Source organism: Haemorhous mexicanus, chromosome 5, assembly GCF_027477595.1.
Source record: "Haemorhous mexicanus isolate bHaeMex1 chromosome 5, bHaeMex1.pri, whole genome shotgun sequence".
Classification (NCBI taxonomy): domain Eukaryota; kingdom Metazoa; phylum Chordata; class Aves; order Passeriformes; family Fringillidae; genus Haemorhous; species Haemorhous mexicanus.
In genome coordinates this window covers 76,087,276-76,106,389 of record NC_082345.1, presented here as the reverse complement: position 1 = coordinate 76,106,389, position 19,114 = coordinate 76,087,276, and the positions used below count along the sequence as shown (strand labels likewise).

The 19,114-nt window shown below is 53.6% G+C and overlaps 1 protein-coding gene across 4 annotated transcripts; it reads left to right on the top strand.

Moving 5' to 3' along the window:
* Positions 1-121: 121 nt before the first annotated feature.
* On the top strand, positions 122-19,076 carry LOC132327971 (hematopoietic lineage cell-specific protein-like). Of its 4 annotated transcripts, XM_059847713.1 has the most exons (15): positions 122-1,257; positions 3,629-3,712; positions 4,890-4,963; positions 6,190-6,319; positions 7,545-7,655; positions 8,018-8,072; positions 8,496-8,606; positions 9,186-9,296; positions 9,979-10,034; positions 11,540-11,606; positions 11,843-11,979; positions 12,558-12,674; positions 13,175-13,484; positions 14,212-14,283; positions 15,051-19,076. In XM_059847713.1, the coding sequence occupies exons 1-15, from the start codon at positions 1,141-1,143 to the stop codon at positions 15,185-15,187; spliced, it is 1,689 nt and encodes a 562-aa protein (XP_059703696.1). In that variant the 5' UTR covers positions 122-1,140; the 3' UTR covers positions 15,188-19,076. The 4 variants fall into 4 exon arrangements, with proteins under 4 accessions (XP_059703696.1, XP_059703694.1, XP_059703692.1 ...); XM_059847711.1 differs by lacking the exons at positions 13,175-13,484; positions 14,212-14,283; positions 15,051-19,076 and having other exon boundaries at positions 10,983-11,606; positions 12,561-12,674; XM_059847709.1 differs by lacking the exons at positions 13,175-13,484; positions 14,212-14,283; positions 15,051-19,076 and having other exon boundaries at positions 10,983-11,606.
* The last annotated feature ends 38 nt before the right edge of the window (positions 19,077-19,114 follow it).

Sequence of the window (19,114 nt, the reverse complement as noted above, 5' to 3'; positions counted from 1 at the left end):
AGGGTGTAGTGCTGCTGTATCAGCCCGCCTTGTGTGGGACACGGCGGGACTGCAGGTCTCCTTTGTGTGCACTGCCTTGTGTCCCCGTTGCAGAAGCTGTTTCTTTATACAATGTGAATGCCTAGGTGATGACTTTTTTTCCCTAGCTCACCTCTTGTTCAGCCTTTTTCAGCTGACAGAATAAGGAAATAGCACCTGAATGGGCAATGTCTCCTGGCAGGGATGTGTGGAACTAATGATTTTAAGATCACTTCCAACCCAGACCATTGCATGCATCGTGAAAGCAATTCTAGTAAAACAATACCTACTTGAGTTTGTTCTTCCACATTTGCCTGAACACTGCACCTTGTTAGACCTGTGTAACCCCAGGACAGATAGAGAAGCTGGTGACAGTGAGCTAGAACGTGCTGGTCATTCAGATGGGAGACAGTTCAACTGTCCCAACTTTCTGTAGCCAAAACCAGGTACCCTTGTTCATACCCCTTGTTCACTACTACAGTCCCCTACCACCACTGGAACAAAAGCCAGCATTGGGGTGTTGTAAGGCTGTAGATAATGTTTCCACTGTGTTTAACAGGAGCAAGGATTATAAGCAAAGTATGTTTCCTTAAAGCCCCTGCATTTTTTTTCCTGAAGAAAGGCATGATTCTGATGCCTTAGATACATTAAAATGTTTTATACCTACAGATGGAACAGTTATAGCTTAGATTAAATATAGGAATAAAACCTCAAAAGGATCTCCTGGTCTGCTAAGCATAGTCTGACTGAGCAGCTTTGTGGTTTGACCTGATGAAAGATGGGGCCTTTTAGCTGATGATTCCTGTCTCAGACATTTCAACATTTTGTTTCTTGTCCAATGGACCTGTCCTGCCTTGATTTTTGATGTATCTTCAATAAAGGCTGAGAAGGAAGGTCAGCCAACAAAGCTGTGCTCTGTCATCCTCGGATGCTCGTGCAAGTTCAGCAGCACTACTGAGGCTGGGACAGGTCTGGTTATGTGCCAGGAGAAAGGCAGCATCAGGGCTGTAGGGAGGAGTGGATACAAGTTACTGCATGGAGCTCTAACGGGTGCCCTCCTGATCCTCTCAGTTCCCTTTCCAGACAGGTGTGAGGATCTGGGAATGGCAGACAAAGCTCACGATGAGGTGCAAGGAGCCTGCGCAGGGGCCCTCACCGAGGGCAGATCAACCCACCCCTGATAATGAGAGCTGCATTAAGGCCAGTGCTGAGGAGAAACAACAGAGGGTGCAATCACAGGTAAGTTGTTCCTGAGCACAATGAAAGCACCCATGTGCTAGACTCTTCAGGACTGCTTGCTGCCTCCCAGGAGCCTGAGACACAGATGTCACTGGACAACTGACTTCAGTTCAGTGCAGCCTTTGGACTGTACCCACTCTGGTTCTCTCATATGGGTACTGGTGATGTTGCAACAAGAAGCCCAAGTTTGATCAAAGCAGTTTTCAGGCCCCAGGGCAGAATGGGAAAAGGTTCAGGAGCACAGTGTTCTCCTCAAGCCTCCAAGTAATGGGGAGAGATACTGAAAGTAAAAGGCATGCTCAAGACGTGGCTCCAGGATTTGTGCCTCCACCAGAACTCTGGCTTTTATACCCATGTGAGAGTCTTTAAAACACAAGTGTGCTGATGGGGGAACTCTGTGTCTGCACTGCATCAGTGTCTCAGGGCAGAGGCAGCCTGCAGGGGAACCGCAGCACTGGGGCCAGCTCTGGGACTCACGACTTGAGCAGAGCTGGGGGCTGGGATGCAGGAAGTGAAAAGTGCTGAAGTTAAAACAGGAACTCAGAGCAGACACAGGCCCAAAGCTGTCACTAGCAGCAGGTGCCTGAGCAAAAAGCAGCAAGTTTGCCAGCAGGAACTGGTGAGCCTTTAAAGGTAAGAAAACTTGACGGGGTTTTGGGAGTGGAAAGTGAGAAATTACTACCAAAAAGTGTAGTTTTTGGTGGGCAAAGAGAACTTTCTGAACAAGCATGTTAAAGTGGACAATGCTCCACATTTGCTTCTTAGACTATTGTCCTGTCATCATTGTGGTTCTTGTGTTTGAGGCTCTAAAGAACCACGTTTCCAAATCTACCAGCACAACTGTGCTTGTGGTAGCCCTGTATTTGTGCTACAGTGGATGTTTTCCTAGGGGAAAACGGGTCAAAAAAGGGTTGAGACGCTACCCTGGCTGATATTTGTCATAATGACAGATATTTCTCATATGACAGAGCCTTGTGATGCGATTACAGCCTGTGGTTTGTCATGGTTCCCACAACGCATGGCAGGTGGCTTTGGAGAATGGGTGGTCAACAACAATTACAGCAGTATTTAAAACCTTGAACCATCTTATTTGAGCTCAAATCAGCTGCCCTGATGATGGTCAGCATTGTGTTAACTGTTTATTATTGCTGGTTTATGCTTTACAAAAGAGCAACAAACTTTAAAAATCTTTGGCATGAGAGATGCCAATAAATGAGAGAAAGGAAAAGGAGAAGAAAGATGTTAGAAGGGGCTGTGTTGTCCACATGAGCGTTTCCACACCCCCTCCTTCTAACTGCAATTAACTGCAATTAACTGTATCCAGTTTGGCACCGGATTGCTGTCAGTGGGCAATGTCACAGACTGGCTGTGATCCTGAGGCACCTGGAGAAGGCCTAAAACCAGGTCTTCACTGTGTATCTGCCTTAGCCCTTCATCTTCTCTCTTCCATCTTTCTCTCTGCCCCATGAAAAAGCTGCTTTGGGCAACAGAGAGAACTTGCAGTTTCTCAATACTGCAGGCAAAAATAGGGGTGGGATATGAAGGATTGGAGCTCTGATGAGAGTGATTGCTCTGGGGTGTAGGGGCAACAAATGAATCTTTTCTCTCTCTCATTTTGGAAAAATTCTGTTGCTTTTTCATCATGTTTTTTTCACGGTCACCGTGAAAATGAAATGTAGCAGTTTAAGATTTCACATTACTTTTAACTTCCTCTTCCTGGGTCCATCACTTCCTCCAGGCCTGCAGGAGCAGTTCCACCACAGCTCAGCCAGTTTAGCCCTACATCTTCAGTGCTTTTAGACCCATTTCCCATTTTCTCCACCTGACAGACATGAACACCACACAGCAGCAGCTCTGTCACACCACTGTCCAGCCTTGCTCTGACCCTTCTCTAGGCTTTGGGCAGGGATTAAAAGGTTGAAAAGCAGACAGAGGCTTGAGGAGGCCACTCAGTTCCAACAGCACAGTGTCATGGTGTTGGAGCACACCATGGTGTGTGCAACTGAACTAATAGCTGGGGTAACTCAGGGAACCGCCTCCCACAGCACAGAAAATTAATGTGTTTTGGAAAAGCAGAATCTGGTAACTGGATGCCAGCATTCATTTACATTATAATGTGTGTGTTCCTACTGCAGAGTCAGGGTGCATGAAGGCCATGGTTTACACCTACACTCCCCGTGTGCTTTGCTGTAAGACGTGCTGGGGCTCAGGAGCAGCTATCTTGGGGTGCCCTGTGCTGTATGAGGGACAGATGTGTGAGGACAGGTGGCCTGTAAGGGCCCCTTCCAGCCTGGGTTCTGCTGTGACTGAGAGTGAGTCAGCTGTGGACGTGTGTGGCCACACTGGGTGACAGCCTGTCCTTGTTGTGCAGATGTGGAAAGCAGTTGTGGGACACAACGTGTCAGTGAAAGTGGAGGCTGAGGGAGACGACTGGGACACAGACCCTGATTTCGTGGTGAGTGTCTGGTGTGGAAACTGTCATACTGATGGTGTGGTGTGAAGAGCTCCTGGCCCTGGGCTCTTGCTGCTGGGGCAGGGCTCGGGGCTCGGCGGGGCTGCAGCACTGCTGGCAGGGCAGGATCAGCCGAGTGCCATCAGCCCCTCGCAGGCACTGTCAGGTCACTGTCTGAGCCACTTCTGACACATCTCCAGGTTTAGTCTCCAGAACTTCCTACACCATTGCATACCCCATGCCTGGCCACAAGTAATGGCACTTAAGGAGTACAGAATATGCAGGGTTTCTCAAACCTGCTCATTTAAGAAACTCCCTCCTTACAAGGGTAACTTCCTTGTCCCCTCCACAACACGTTACAAGACACAGCAAACAAATTTTCTCTGTCCCACACTGTTTGTAACTGTACAGGATGCAGGATTTCCCCCATTTATCTTTTTTCCAGATGAACAATCCTACTCTGCTTACAGTCAGGTTGTGTAGGTGCAGCTCTGTGCCTCTTACACTCTTGTTTTCTACCTAGTTCAACTCTGAGTTGAGCTGGTGAGAGAGCAGAAGGGTTCAGGCTGGGGAACCCTCTGCATTCATACAGGATCATGATTTTCATTTTCCATTTGGTTCTCTATTACTTTCGTAATAAGCCTCTCCTGTTGAACAAAAGTCCTGTGTTTGTGAGGTTCAGTCATGCCTTACTATTTCCACTAAGAAATTCTAGTTTGGGGGAGAAAATCAAATTCCTTTCTCATAGTTTCAAGTTATTAATGTTTTAGGAAAAATCTAAACTGTCAAATTTTTTTGCTTAATTTATTTTTTCTATTTGTGGAAGCATTCAAACTAAGCGTGAACACAGTAAGACTTTTCATTCTATTTCACATATACATATTTTCAGCTTTATTGTATATTAGGAAATACTTTAGGGATGCTTTAGTTTCTCAAATATATGTTTAGAGCTTCCACAAGGCCATGATGGCCAGGCCCGAGGGCTGGGGTCACTGTGGTTTCTCGGGCAATTTCCCGAACAGCGAATTCCGCACATGCCGGTGTCGCCCCGGCTCTGCGGAGTGGGTCAGAGACCCTGGCCCGGCGGGGATGGGGTGCGAGACCCCTGGGCCGTGCCTGGTCCGACGGAGCACAGCAAGCCCCATGCGGGCTGGGGCTGACGGCCGTGGTTCGTCCACAGAACGACATCTCCGAGCGAGAGCAACGCTGGGGAGCCAAAACCATCGAAGGCTCTGGCCGCGCCGGGCACATCGAGTGAGTGCAGCGGGACAGGGAGCGGGACCAGGGCGTGGGGGAGCGGCCCCGCCGGGACAGAACGGGCCGTGCCCGGCACAGAACGGGCCGTGCCCGGCACAGAACGGGCCCTGCCAAGCACAGAACGGGCCCCGCCGGGGATAGAACGAGCCCTGCCGGCGACAGACCGGGGCCTGCCGGGCACAGAACGGGCCGTGCCGGGCACAGAACGGGGCCTGCCGGGACAGAACGGGGCCTGCCGGGGATAGAACGGGCCCTGCCGGGCACAGAACGGGCCCTGCCGGGCACAGAACGGGCCCTGCCGGGCACAGAACGGGCCCTGCCGGGACAGAACGGGGCCTGCCGGGGACAGAACGGGGCCTGCCGGGGATAGAACGGGACCTGCCGGGGACAGAACGGGGCCTGCCGGGGATAGAACAGGGCCTGCCGGGGACAGAACGGGCCCTGCCGGGGACAGAACGGGCCCTGCCGGGGACAGAACGGGGCCTGCCGGGCACAGAACGGGGCCTGCCGGGGATAGAACGGGCCGTGCCGGGGACAGAACGGGGCCTGCCGGGCACAGAACGGGGCCTTGCCGGGGATAGAACGGGCCGTGCCGGGCACAGAACGGGCCCCGCCGGGCACAGAACGGGGCCTGCCGGGGATAGAACGGGCCGTGCCCGGCACAGAACGGGGCCTGCCGGGGATAGAACGGGCCGTGCCGGGCACAGAACGGGCCCTGCCGGGGATAGAACGGGCCGTGCCGGGCACAGACTGGGCCGTGCCTGGGGGGGGCCCGGCCCGGCCCTGCGGAGGAGAGCGGGGCGGCACCGCAGGCACAGCCGGGCCGGTTTGCGACGGGCCGGGAGCCTCCGCGGCCCCGTTCTGCAGCTCTTGGCCGGGTCCCGCCCCGCAGCTGTGGCGGATCGGGGTCCGAGCACCTGCACACGGGGCTGCCCCAGGGCAAAGGCTGCCTGCTCCTTCCCTGCCCGGGCTGAGCCGCGGCACAGTTCCCTCGGGACAGTCCAGTGCAGCCCTGCAGGAAAAAGGAAGGTGTGGGGTCCCGAGAAGGTCGGGGTGTAGCCCTGAACAGGGCTGCAGGACAGGGGCTGTATGTCCCCATGAGCCCACTGGTCCCTTGCCAGACCCCAGGGGAGCCCAGCGCAGGCAGCTGGTCCTGCCTGTACATCCTGCTGGGCTTTGGCTCTGCAAAATCCCACACCCACCTGCCCTGTCTCTGTCTCCAGCATCCATCAGCTGAGGAACAAGGTATCAGAGGAACACGAGGTCATCAAGAAGAAGGAGCTGGAGACAGGCCCCAAGGCATCCTATGGCTATGGAGGCAAATTTGGAACAGAGCGAGACCGAATGGATAAGGTAACAGCTGTGGGAGGCTTCCCTGAGCCTCAGTGGAAGAGTGCTTTTCTCTTAAGGGAGGGGGTATCTCTGTTTTCTGGCCTGACCCTGAAGGGAGAGTATGGAGATTTTGCATGGCTGCACAGATTCACACAAATCCAGCTAGCCCGTACTCTGTCTCCAGGATCTATTTGAATTCATTTGTGTAACTCATCTCTACAACTTCTTTGCAATGCTCCCTTTAGCTGTGAAAGGCTTTCTGGGGCTGTTCAAGCCTGCTGCATAACAATTAAATCTGGTGCCTCCCTACTTGTGCTTGCAGAACTGATGTGTAGTAATTCCCTCCTCATATTCTGCATTACAGAGCTCATATCTCCCTGAGATAAAGCTCTAGGCATCAGATCTGGTCTGTGTTTTGTGATAATCATTATCACGCTTCTTCCTTCACCTTTCGGCATTTAATGCTTCTTTCTCAGAAGTGAGATGTTTAGATCGAGGTAGGGTTCCATAGGTGTGGTCACTGTGGGATTGAACAATACCAGGATGGCAGGGTGAGAAAGACTGTCCTCAAAAATTCCCTGCTCTCCCTGCTAGAGCTGTTGTAGTTAGGAACTGCACATACTCCTCAGGAGGAGGGGCAGAATCTGAACACTTTGCAGCATCCTGGTGAAACTGGACCAAGAAGTTGCCAAAAGGCCAAGAAGTTGCTTAACAAAAGCACCCTCACTGTGGTCCAGCAGAGTCTGAGCACAGCTGTTCCATTTTGGCATAGAGTGTCTGTGGTTCCTGGCCACAGCACCTCCAGCCAGGAGAGCAGGTTCCTGGCTTGGCCTTTGGCCAGGTTTGCTGGCCCTCACTGTCAGATACAGAAACAGGAAATGGGTGCCAGAGCTCTGCCTGGAGTTCTTGGCTATATGTGCCTGTCTGCACTTTTCTCTTGTCTACCCTGTGATTGTCCACCATGCAACTCCACCAGCACTTGAGAGCAGGTGGCATTCAGCATCCCACGCTTTGCTTAATGAGCTGGCAGTGGAGACATTTGGGAGATGACAGCCCTCGAGGCTCCTCGCAAGTCTCTGAGCAGAGCTGCTGCTGGCAAAGGCCACGTGGAGAGCCTGGGCACCATCGCCCAGCCAGCTTGGACCTGTTACCTGTGGCTGCGAGCGTGTCAGCAGCGTGTGGGAGCAGCTGTGGTGCCTCTGCCTGTCCACCATGGATGCTCACGTCACACTGTCTCTCCTCTCAGTGCGCAGTAGGACACGAGTACATTGCTGATGTTGGGAAGCACTCCTCGCAGACAGATGCAGCCCAGGGCTTTGGTGGCAAGTTCGGAGTCCAGCGGGACCGAGCCGATAAGGTGTGTTGGACAGTGCAACTGAAATCTATACCTGTGGCCTGTGCTGGCCCTGGAGCCCTGCCACATGCCAGCCTGGGGCTGTTCTCAAAGCTCAGGCCATGCAGGCTGTGCCCTGGTCTTGCTGAAGCACGGCTCAGCTGTGTGCAGGGCAGTGTGCAGCACCTGTGGAGATGGCTGGTGTGCATTGCTGTGGTGGGCCTGTCCCACCCAGGCAGAACACTGTTTCTCCAGGGGCTGTGGTGTTTGCTCCTGTGTGCTGCAGCATGAGACAGGGAGCCAGTGACAGCCTGGCCCCAGGGGAGGAAGGCTGAGATCCATCTTGGCCCTCAGGATGATTGACAGTCCTCCACTTCTTGTTCCAGTCAGCACTGGGCTTTGAATACAAGAGTGAGGTGGAGAAACACTCGTCCCAAAAAGGCAAGTCCATGGGCATATGTGGCCCCTTGACTCTTTGCCCAGCTTCTCTTCTGCTCCCAGTATCCTGTGCTGTTGGCTGTGGCACAGTCTCCTGTCTCTTGTTTCAGATTCCTGTTCCCAGTCCATCTCCCTTGTGGCCCCATGTGCCACTGTCCTTGGCATGTCTGTTTTCTTCTTTCCTCCTGCCTGCTGTGTCTCCTGGTGCCCTGACCCCATTTGCCTTGTGCTCCCATTCCTGTGGGCTCTCATCTGTGGTGCTCCCTACCATCCACTCTGTCCCCTCCAACCCTTCGCTTTCTGTGCTGTTTTCTATAATCTCTGCTGCTGTCCCTTCTCCCTGGGGGCCCTCCCCAGTGCTGCTCCCTATCCTCTCCTCACCAGCCCCATGCTGGGGGCAGCATTTGACTCCATGCTCCACCTCAGATTACTCCAAGGGCTTTGGTGGCCGTTACGGAGTGGAAAGGGATAAGGTGGACAAAGCAGCAGTGGGATTTGACTACAAGAGCCAGGCAGAGAAGCATGACTCTCAGAAAGGTGAGCCCCGGCAGCCAGGTGAGCTGGGGAAAACTGAGGGAGCTGGAGGGGCTGGGCATGCTGGAGGGGGTAGGAGAGGTGGGGGAGCCAGCTGAGGAGGAGGAGCAGGCCGTGTCAGGGCTGGAGCAGGGAACTGTTCCCACTGGAACTATGGACACTTGCAGGGCAGTGCAGAGCATTTTCAATCTGCTGCAAGAATGGTGGAAGGGCTACAGGGAGCTGTTGGGAAGGGCCAGGTGAGGAAAGCCATTGCACAGTGCATGGCTGCTAAAAAGAGTTCAGGGTAAAGGAAGAGGAGCAGAAGAGTTCTGTGGGCGTAGGTATCTCCTGGACAGCATATCACCAAAGGAAGGGTGAAGGGGAAGCGCAGGCAGGTGCTAATAGCAGGTGGTATATCCCAGGGAGGAGGGAGGGCTGTTGCTGCAACACCAGTGGGGAAATCTGGCCTTGTTCCATGTCTTTAAGTTCTGGGCATGGAAAACCTGTGAGAACTGCCTGAGCTCACACTGCTGCCACTTGTCTCCTTCCCTCCCTTGTGTGTTCTCTTCCGTGCCCTGATCTGGATCCCTGTGGCTGAAGACTATTCTGTGGGCTTTGGTGGGAAGTTTGGGGTCCAGAGGGATCGTCAGGACAAGAATGCCCTTGGCTGGGACCATCAGGAAGAAGTGCAGCCCCATGCATCCCAAAGAGGTTGGGAAATACTGCCAGAGGTGGTAGCAGTTTCCTTGTAGCACACACAGACCTGGGTCTGGAGCTTGTGGTTCATAGTAAGAGATGCAGCAGCTGAAAACAGAATGTGTCGAGTACGCTGCAGATGCAGTGAACCTCAAAGCACAAGGGCAGAGCAGGTGGGAGCTTGGATCAGTGGGGGACACGCAATGTGAGTCCCTCAGACAGGACTCCCAGACTCTGCCTTTCCGTGTGAGGGACGTTCCTAACCACGAGCTCATTGTAACCTCCCTGCCCCGATTCCGCCCAGATTTGCTCTTTGCGCACACGAGACACAGTCTGAAGTCACGAGCTCTCACAGAGGAATGAGGCAGAGCAGATCCCAGGAGTGCCTTTTGTGCAGCATGTTTGACCTCCCCAAACAGGGCTACGCTCCACTCAGGTGGGGTGACTGGCCTCACCCTGGTGCCTTGGGCTCAGGTTGGCAGCTGCAGCCCTGCACATTTGTGCCCTCAGCTGAAAGGAGGGAGGGATTAGTCCTAAAAGCTACTGTCCATAGCACTTAGCTTTATCTGTGTCTCATCACATATAGAATTAACTAGAGATAACACATGCAAACTCATTTCACTGGTCACAGTATACTGAAGTCAGAGGTGCACACAAAATACAAAATACCTTAAAATAACTTTTTTTTTCAATACAGACTATGCCAAGGGGTTTGGAGGCCGTTATGGGGTCCAGAAAGATAGAGTGGATAAGGTAAGACTGCTACAGCCTGCAATTCCTTCCTTGTAACCACTGCTTTTTGCCCAGATGAAAGAGAAGAGATTCCCCCAGTGGAGCTGGGATCCCAGTACCCAGTGCACAGCTATGGAAGGAACTGGCCGAGCATAAAATACCAGAGGGTGCAGAGGAATGCAGCCTGGGGAGACTGTAATGTTGGAATTCCTCGTGGCACTCTCTGTCACCTCTCACTTCTCTGCTGCTAGTTACCCTCTGCAGATTTTTCACTCCTATCAAGGAGTGCCTTATGGTCTGCTCACGTGCTAAATCTTCCTGCACACCTTGACAAACTCCAGCACACATGGGATTGGTGTAGATCAATCTGCTGTGCATGAGGAGGGGTCACCAAGTTGCTGGTTCAGGTTTTCTGTTTGGGCTGACACCAGGCAAAGCCTCATCTACAGTCACATCTCAGAGAGAGGCACTGAGATCAGTTCCGTGCTTGGCAGGCTGCCCTGAAGGCTTGGTCCCCAGAGGGGGTCCTGCAAGTGGCTGTGATCTGCATGGATGTGATAGCCTAAAAGATGCAGATCCTGGGGCTTTTGGAAGAGGAGTGAGGGTGCCTTCCCTGAAACCTCCTTCCTTTGCTGGGGGCACAGGGCTGTGTTTGGTACAGCGCCAGCATCACTGTCCTCAGGAGCTCAAGGAAGCTCTCATCTTGTCACAGCCTTCCCCAGGAAAATGCCTGGGAAAGTTGTGCCTTGCTCTCCGTGGCCAGAGAGCTGCTGCCACAGTCGGCCACCAGCCTATTGTGACACCTGCAGGCAGCACTTGCTGTAAAGTGTCAGGCTGAGAAGCGGGTCCTACCTGCTCATTCCTTTTTGCATGAAATAGTTTTCTCATGAAAGCAGATAAACCCTTAAGCCTTCTATATCTCACTTTGGCTTTCCTGCATCCTCCCCACCAATCCTATTCCCGGTCCAGCCTCTCTCCATCCCTCCTGAAGCCGGTGTTGCTGCAGGTGTTTGCACACAGGTGCTGCTCTCCAGCCTGTGCCACTGCACACACGTGGCAGGTGAGCCAGCTGTGCGTCCAGCAGGGAAGTGCTTTCAGTCCTCATGCCACAGGGAGTGCTGGGGTGGATGCACAGTGTCCCTGGGCCTGGGGAAGAGGCAGATAGATGGCCAGGCATCCCCCCAGGTATCCCCCCAGGCATCCCCCCAGCTCCTTGCCATGGTACAGGGAGTGTCCCCAGCCCTGCTGTCCTGTGTCACTGCTCAGCCTTCCCCACTGGGCTCCACAGCACCTTTCCAGCTCTCTTGGGCAGGGGCACCTGTGTCCTTGGCTGGGGGGCAACAGGCACATCCCCAGGACAGGGAGGTGTCAGAAGGGGGGACTGCAGCCAACAGCCTGCCCTGGGCCAGGGCAGGTGTGCAGGTGAGGACAAACATACCTGGGAACAAAGCCTGCCATCACCAGTACTCAAAGCCAGCACTGGCATTGCCCAATGGGCTGAACAGTTCTTTCACTTCCTCTTGCAGAGTGCTGGCTTTGATGAGATGGCAGCTCCCACCTCCTCCTATGAGAAAACAAGACCCCTGGAGGCAGGTGAGACCTGAGTACCAGCCCTGGGCTTAGGAAGCTGTGGGCCTCACAGTCCTTCTGTGGCAGCCTGCTGGGAGGTGTGTGCTGTAGTGGGATAGGCATTTAACCTGTGCTGGAGGGCAGGAGAAGGAGGCTGACTACAAGTTTCTCTGGAAGAGGCAGAGGTCTGGGTTTCTCCTGGATGCTTGGGGTGGTGGAAGGAAGACGCAGGGCTGGGTCAATCGGCTGTCTCCTCACAGGAGCCTCCAGTGGCACCAGCAGCCTGCGGCAGCGCTTTGAGCACATGGCCCAGTCGGCAGAGGAGGAGAGCAGGAGGCGGGCAGAGGAGGAGCGGCTGAGGCGGCAGGCCCGGGAGCACCGGCTGGCTCAGCAGCAGGTGAGCCAGGGCTGTCTTACCGTGTCCTCCAAGACTTGTGACACGGACTTTTCCTCGGAGCCTTGCAGCTCCATGTCCTTCTGTCTGGTCTCTTGAGGGTAACCTCCTGCCTAAACTGCTTCCCTACATCTGCCAAGAATGGCCACTGAGCTTTACAGTTGTCACTGGACTTTCCTTTTCAGCACACCAAACACTCATACAAGGACATACCTGCACTCAACCTGTGCTCTGGCCTCAGCTTCTTTTGCCTCAGGTGCCTGGCAGACAGTGTGGTTATTGCTCCCCAGCACTGCTATCCCAGCAGTCTATGTGAGATGCATCCCAGCAAACTGGATATGGCCCCCAGACCCTGTGTTTACCTGCCTTCCCCCTGGCGCTGTTCCTGCACTCAGAGGACACAGGGGTGTTAATGGTGGAGCTGTCCCCCCCCCACATTGCTCCTCTTTGGGGCTGCCCAACTGTTGTCACCAACCTGCAAGTGCCCAGGCCCAGAGCAGGTTTGTAGGTGGAGTTGCTCTGTTGGGAACATGAACAGCCATTGTTCAAAAGGACTGAGCAGTCTGATGGCTTTTCTCCAGCAGGAAATCGCTCTGAGAGAGAAGGAGCCCACTGAGACTGGTGCAGCCCCTCCAGCTGTGCCAGCAGCGGTACCCAGGGGCACTGCTGGGGACCAGCCCATGTCACCAGGAGAACAGGTACCAAGGCAGCCTGGGAGAGCTGGGCAGAGGAGCAGGCAGAGGGGGATTGCACCTGAGAGGAGCTATGCTTTATGTGCAGCCCTGCAGGAAGACGTGGATCACAGCCACAGGGTGGGAGAGGCTTTGGAAGGATAAGGGGGAGCATTGGCCTGGGGATGGGCCATGGCTGCCCAGCACCTGACCCCATGGGACACTGCTGACCCCATGGGACAAGTTCTGGGAGCGGGTCAGTGCAGTGGCACTACCACTGGCTGTGGTGAAGCATGAACAGAGTTCTGACACGTGAGTCCTAGGGGTCTCCAGGACAATCCCAGCTGCTGGTTCAGCACAGCCCGAGCAGCTCAGCTGTTTCCCTGTTGTGCAGGGGACAGTGTTCCATTTGTGCCCTGGCAGCAGTAAAAGGGCTGCCTTGTGTCAGGTGCTGGAAGTCATGAAAGAGCTGCCTGTGGTGGGTGCCTTGTAGGTGACTTTGCTGTCATTTTCCCACCTCATGGCAGGAGGCCAAAAGGGAGGATGAAGAAGTACCACCCACTTTGCCGCCAAGGCCAGCAGATCTGGATGCAGAGCTGTGCAAGGTCCCCAGCCAGGGTCAGCCCACCTACAATGTAAGTTTGGATGTTGATGGAGACTACGAGGAGCTGCCAGAGCCCTCTGACTACTGTGACAGCACCAGTGGAGGTGCTGACTATGAGGAGCTGCCAGCCCCGCTGGGAAAGCTGGATGCCACCTACGACTTTGGAGGAGATGGAGGTGAAGACTATGAGGTGATCCTTCCTCAGGAGCCCAGACAGAGCCATCCCCACCTGGGTGAGTACTGATGGAATAGCCCATGTCTTGGGAAGCTTGTACCTGTCCAATAACCTCACTGGATGTATGGGACAAACTTCAGAGGGAACTTTTATCCTGAAATCTACTGTGGTCAGGATAGCAGCTTCTGGTGATAGAGACTTGGTTGTGTCCCACTCCCCTGCCCAGCTCTAAGGTGCAGATGAGCTGCATGGGATGCTGGACTGGACAGCAGGAATCTGCTGGATCAGGGTCTGGGCAGGAGGCTGCCACAGACCCTGATCCAGGGTCCGGGAGGAGCTGGATGTGGACCAATGCTCTTGCTCCAGTTTCCTGGTAAGTACTGCCCTGGGGCCTGGGGGTGCCTCTGGTTCAGCCCATGCGTCATATGGCTGGTGTTCCTGGGACCTGCTCTGGTGGAGTCTCTGGTGTGAGGAGTGCAGGTAGCCTTTGTTCATGCACAGGAGCAAACTGCATGGGCTGCTGTCAGTGCTTCCGTCATAGCTGGCATTGCTGACAAGTGGAGAGGCTGGAGTTATTCCCAACCTTTTTCTTGGGAGAGGAGCATGAAAATCAGGACCCAACTGTCTCCTTGAGGGAGGGGAGGGAAGTCAGTCCTTGCTTTGGACTGTGGTGCACCTCTCCTTGCTGACAGGTGCTTCCCCAGAGCTGGGCTGGAGGGTGGCACTGACCAGGACTGTGTGGATGCTTCAACCTCTGTCTCATCTGTGTGTCCTGTGTCCTGCAGGGAACACGGACCATGCTTCTGAGGGGCAGAGCCCCGGGATCTGCGCAGTGGCTCTCTATGATTACCAAGGAGGTGGGTCTGCCCTCAGTGCTGGGGGAAGGCGCTGTGCCCGCAGGGCTGTGCTGCAGCCACGTGGGAGTTCACTGCAGTGGGGAAAGGGCTGGGACTTGGTGGTTTACATTTCTTCCACCTGGGAAGCAGAATGAGATATGGCTGGGGGACATCATGGTGTAGGAATGGTATTCTCCAGTTTAGTAGTCCCAGTAAAAAAAAACTATGCAACCTTCAATCTCTCCAATTGGAGGCACAAAAAGGCAAAGATCACAGGTTGAGATAACAGCAATTTTGGAAACAGCGATAAGAAAGCAAAAAGTAACAGCAACAATGTTAATAACAAAAGATATAAGAAAAGAAATTTTTCACATGGAAAAACACCCACCAATAGACAATATTGGATGGCTCCTTCCACCACATTTTCTCAACCCAGTGTTCCTTGGAATCGAGAGTCCCTTTCCCCCACCCTGGCAATGACATGAAGTGGTACAGAATTACCTCCATGTCACGGCCATGGCCCCTCCCAACAACTGCAAAAAATTAGCCTTGTCCTGGCCCAGAGCAGGACAGGAACAGAGAAACTTCATCTTTCATCTGTGAGGTCTTGCTCTTTCTCTGCTTTATCTGTGCTGTGGGAGGGGGTTGGGTGAGGTAAACTCTTGGGGTTATCAGAGCACTTGTTCTGTCTTCTCCTGCATGGAGAAGAAGTGGGAGGAAGAACGTGAACCAGCTCTCTCTGGGGTTCTCTTTGCATTGTGACTGTCTTTTCTTGACAATTTTTGCAGATGGAGATGATGAGATTTCTTTTGATCCTGATGACACAATCACGCACATTGAGATGGTGGATGAAGGCTGGTGGCGGGGACAGTGCCATGGCAGAGTCGGCCTCTTCCCAGCAAATTATGTGAAGCTTCTGCAATGAAATTAGCCCAGAACAAGCCGCTTCCTTCCCAACTTAGCCTCTGTCATGGTTTGACACTGGCCAAATGCCAGACACCCACAAAAGTCACTCATTCACCCACCTCTCCCACAGCTTTGCAGAGGAGAGAAAAATTTAATGAAGGCTTTGTGAGCTGAGATAAGGACTGGGGGAAAACACTCCAAGGGCAAAATAGGCTTGACTTAGAGGTATAAAAAGTGAATTTATTACTAACAGAGTCAGAGGAGGATAATGAGAAATAAAATAAGTCCTTAAAACACCTTTTTTCCCCCAACTCCTCCTTCCTTCCCATCAGCAGTGCAGGGAGACAGGGCATGGGAGTTTTGGTCATTTCATCACTGAGATTTTCTTCCACTGCTCTGGGAGAGGAGCCCTTCCCCTGTGAGACCATGAGGTCCCTCCCATGGGAGACAGCTCTCTGTGAATTTCTCTGGCACAGGTCCACTCTCATGAGCAGCAGTCTTCCAAAAACTGCTGCAGCATGGGTCACTGTTCCACGGGGTGCAGTCCTCCAAGGACAGGCTGCTCCAGCCTGGGAGCAGGGCCCCCTCTCTCCACTGGCTCTACCACTGGATCACAGCCTCCTCCAGGCATCCACTGCTCTGGCATGGGCACCTCCCTCCGGGCTCCAGGTGGATCTCTGCATCCCCAGTGGATCTCTGCATCCCCTGTGGATCCCCACGGGCTGGGGGTGGGTCTCTGCATCCCCTGTGGATCCCCTCGGGCTGCAGGGGCACAGCTGTCTCACCATGCTGTCACCATGGCTGCAGAGGAGTCTCAGCTCTGGCCCCTGGAGCACCTCCTGCCCCTCCTTCTGCACTGACCTTGGTGTCTCCAGGTTGTCTCCCTCACATGTTCTCACCTTCTCCTCTCCTCTGTCTGGAATTGAAATTGCTCCTCACTTAAATCACGGAGGTGTTACCATCATCTCTCCTTAGCTCAGCTGTGGCCAGCAGCACATCCATTTTCAGAGCCACCAGTGGTTGGCTCTGCTGGATATGGTGGAAGCTTCCAGAAGCTTCTCACAGAAGCCACCTCTGTGCCCCCCACTACCAAAAACCAGGCCATGCAAAACCAACACATTCCACCTCTTGCCTCTGTGTATCATATATTGAAGAAGCTCAAAACAAAGTGGGCACAGTTTGTTTGGTTTTTTTCTAGCCATAGAAGAGGGGGAGGTGAGAACATGTGAGGGAAACAACCTGGAGACAGCAAGGTCAGTGGGAAAGGAGGGGCAGGATGTGCACCAGGTGCCAGAGCTGAGATTCCTCTGCAGGCCATAGTGAGACCATGGTGTGAAGTGCTTTCTCACAGTCCTTTCTCAACTCATGAACTCTTTATTTTTTTTCCCTCCTCTGTGGCAGGGGAGGGTGAGTGACTTGTGGGTGCCTGGCATTTGGCCAGTGTCAAATCATGGCAGCCTCTCTGTGCTTTAGCCTTTCCGCTGTTATCAGCTTCATTTGGCTCAGCTCGGTATATCCACATTCAGAGAAATATCAAGGAGCAAATTGGCAGTGCCAGAGGCAATGTTTTGTCTTATGCCCAAGAGGATTTTGATTCCCACCCACTTCCAGATGGGAAAGGTGGGATGGTTTAAGAGCATATGAGTGCAATGCAAGGTCTCTTCTATCTAGGCTGCCCCACCTGTCAGCCAGCAAGCCTGCAGGAATGTGTCCTGTTCCCAGTGGGGCAATTCCCAAAAGCAGAAGTACCAAACCTAGTCTAGGCAAGGCAGAAGGATGTGAGCTGTGGGACCTTTGTCAGTTGCTGTGGCCCTGGATCTCATCCTAATCAGGGGTCAGGGAAAAGAGCCCTGGGAAAACCAAATTTGTGTTTATTCCAAGGAAGAGTTTCCATTTTTAGGACGAGCCATGCTTGCAGCATGGGCCAGAGAAACATGAACGTGGTCTGTGTGACCCTTTTGGGCACAGGTGTCAATCCCTGGGGCTGTGCCCTCCCTACCAGCTTCTGCTCTGGCCTGGCTCAGACCGTGTCCCAGTGATTCTGTGACAGTTCATGTCCTCTGTGCCTACTGGAGGCTCCTGAAAAGCCTGGCTCTTCATCACAGATGTAAGGAAAAGGCTGGGCAGGTGGGAAGCAGGACAGCAGGAAACATTTTGTTGCTAATGTTTAAAAAACAGTTTTCAGAAATGCAAAAGTAAAGCCCTCCCTCAAGCCAGTACCACTTAGGTGGATGTTCAGCTGTGGGAATTGTTCCTCTGTGGGATGCAGGTACCATCACAGCAGGAATAAACCAGGGACAGCTGAGTAGAACAGCACCTGAGGGGCTGTGGGACTGAGGGGCTGTGGGAGCACGGCTGTGGGACTGAGGGGCTGTGGGAGCACACCTGAGGGGCTGAGGGGCTGTGGGAGCACACCTGAGAGGCTGCAGGAACACCTGAAGTGCTGTGGGAGCACACCCCATCACTGCCACTGCCAGCAGTGTGTGCAGAGGGTGCTCTGTGACACTAAAGCTTTAGAGTTCAGTGTGGTTCGCAGGTGAGTCCTGGACCAACCTGCAGTTGACCCTGCCTGTACTACCTGTGCAGGAGTGTGGCATTCCTGCTCAGTGTTTGATCCTGGGAATACCCAACGCTGTCTGTCTGCCACAGGAAAGGTGAATTGGGATTCGGGTTAAAAATTATCAATTTTAGTGTAACTTTTCCAGAGGTTTCTTGTTTGGGTTTCTGGTTGGTTGGCTTTGGGTTTTTGTTTGGAGTGCTTTGGGTTTTTTGTTTCTCTGAGGCAACTTCCCCAGTCTTTTTCCTTGTGTGGTTTCTGCTGTTTCCTGCTGTCCCCTTCCAGGGGCTCCTTAGAAAGGTGTCCACTGGTCAGACTGATGTGTCCAGTGACACTGGACTGAGAGTGCTTCAAGGACTTTTTAGAATCTAGAAGGGTGTATAGCAAGGGGGGCTGAGGGGCTCACAGCCTGTCTGGATAGGAGCAACAGCCCAACCCAACTAGGTGGGTTACAGAAACATTTCTTTCCTTGAAGCATAAAATCAGCATGTGTTGTGCACTAAGAAATGGCAAACTGCTCCCAACGAGGCTGTGTGCCCCCTAGTCCCAGTTCTGACTCTCCAGTGGGTTACTTTGGGAACAGATTAGATACTGTTGGGTATCTCTTGGTAACTGAGCTACAGATGAGTGCGTTTGGGCCCAGCCAATGTAGGTTGTGTGACTGCAGGTGTCACCTGCCTGTGTCTTCTCCCTTGCCCCAGTGAGCCCGTGCTCCTGGCTCTGCTGCAGTGCTCATGTGCCTCGTGTGCACACCTGCAGATCTGGCCACTGCCCCCACAACCACAGAATGATTTGAGCTTGGGCCCAGCTGCAGACCCACAGCCAGTCCTCAGCCACCGTCACCCACAGCCACAGCACACACAAAAGCTGCACAGGGAATTTTTTCTGGCCATAAAGCAAAGCATTTCTGGTGAGGAGTTCAATGCCACCAGCTCTCAGCTCAGTGCTAAGACCTCTGTGTCTGAGTGCAGCACTGAGTCCGTGGGTGGCCTGTGCAAGGCGCTGTGCTTATGTACAGAGTGCTGCAGAGCCTCCCTGGCAGCCTGGGGAAACCCAGCAGTCATCAGATTTGAAGCCAAGGCATGTGGGGACAGTGGATGGTGGGACAGCCCCTCTTGCCCAGGCCAGGTTTTGCAATCCCTGGCACTGCCCTTGTTCTGCACAGAGCCTGACTCAAGACCTGGGGCGGCCCTGAGGCAGAGCTCGTGGCTATGCTCAGAGCCAGCACATGTCTGGCTCCACATGAATTTGCCTTTTGCAGAGCTGCCTGGCAGTAGCACGGCTGCAGCACCTCCTATGCCGAGCTCAGCACACGGCATCTGGAAAATAAAGACAGAATCCTGGACCTGTAGCCTTGTTCCCGACTTTATTTTGCCATTCTGCTCTCAG

Bases quoted from the DNA above. Each gene is read 5' to 3' on its own strand.
- LOC132327971 (XM_059847713.1), top strand. From the start codon at position 1,141: ATGAGGTGCAAGGAGCCTGCGCAGGGGCCCTCACCGAGGGCAGATCAA. The intron at 7,656-8,017 runs GTGTGTTGGACA...TTCTTGTTCCAG, and splicing joins AGCGGGACCGAGCCGATAAG to TCAGCACTGGGCTTTGAATA. The intron at 11,980-12,557 runs GTGAGCCAGGGC...GCTTTTCTCCAG, and splicing joins ACCGGCTGGCTCAGCAGCAG to CAGGAAATCGCTCTGAGAGA.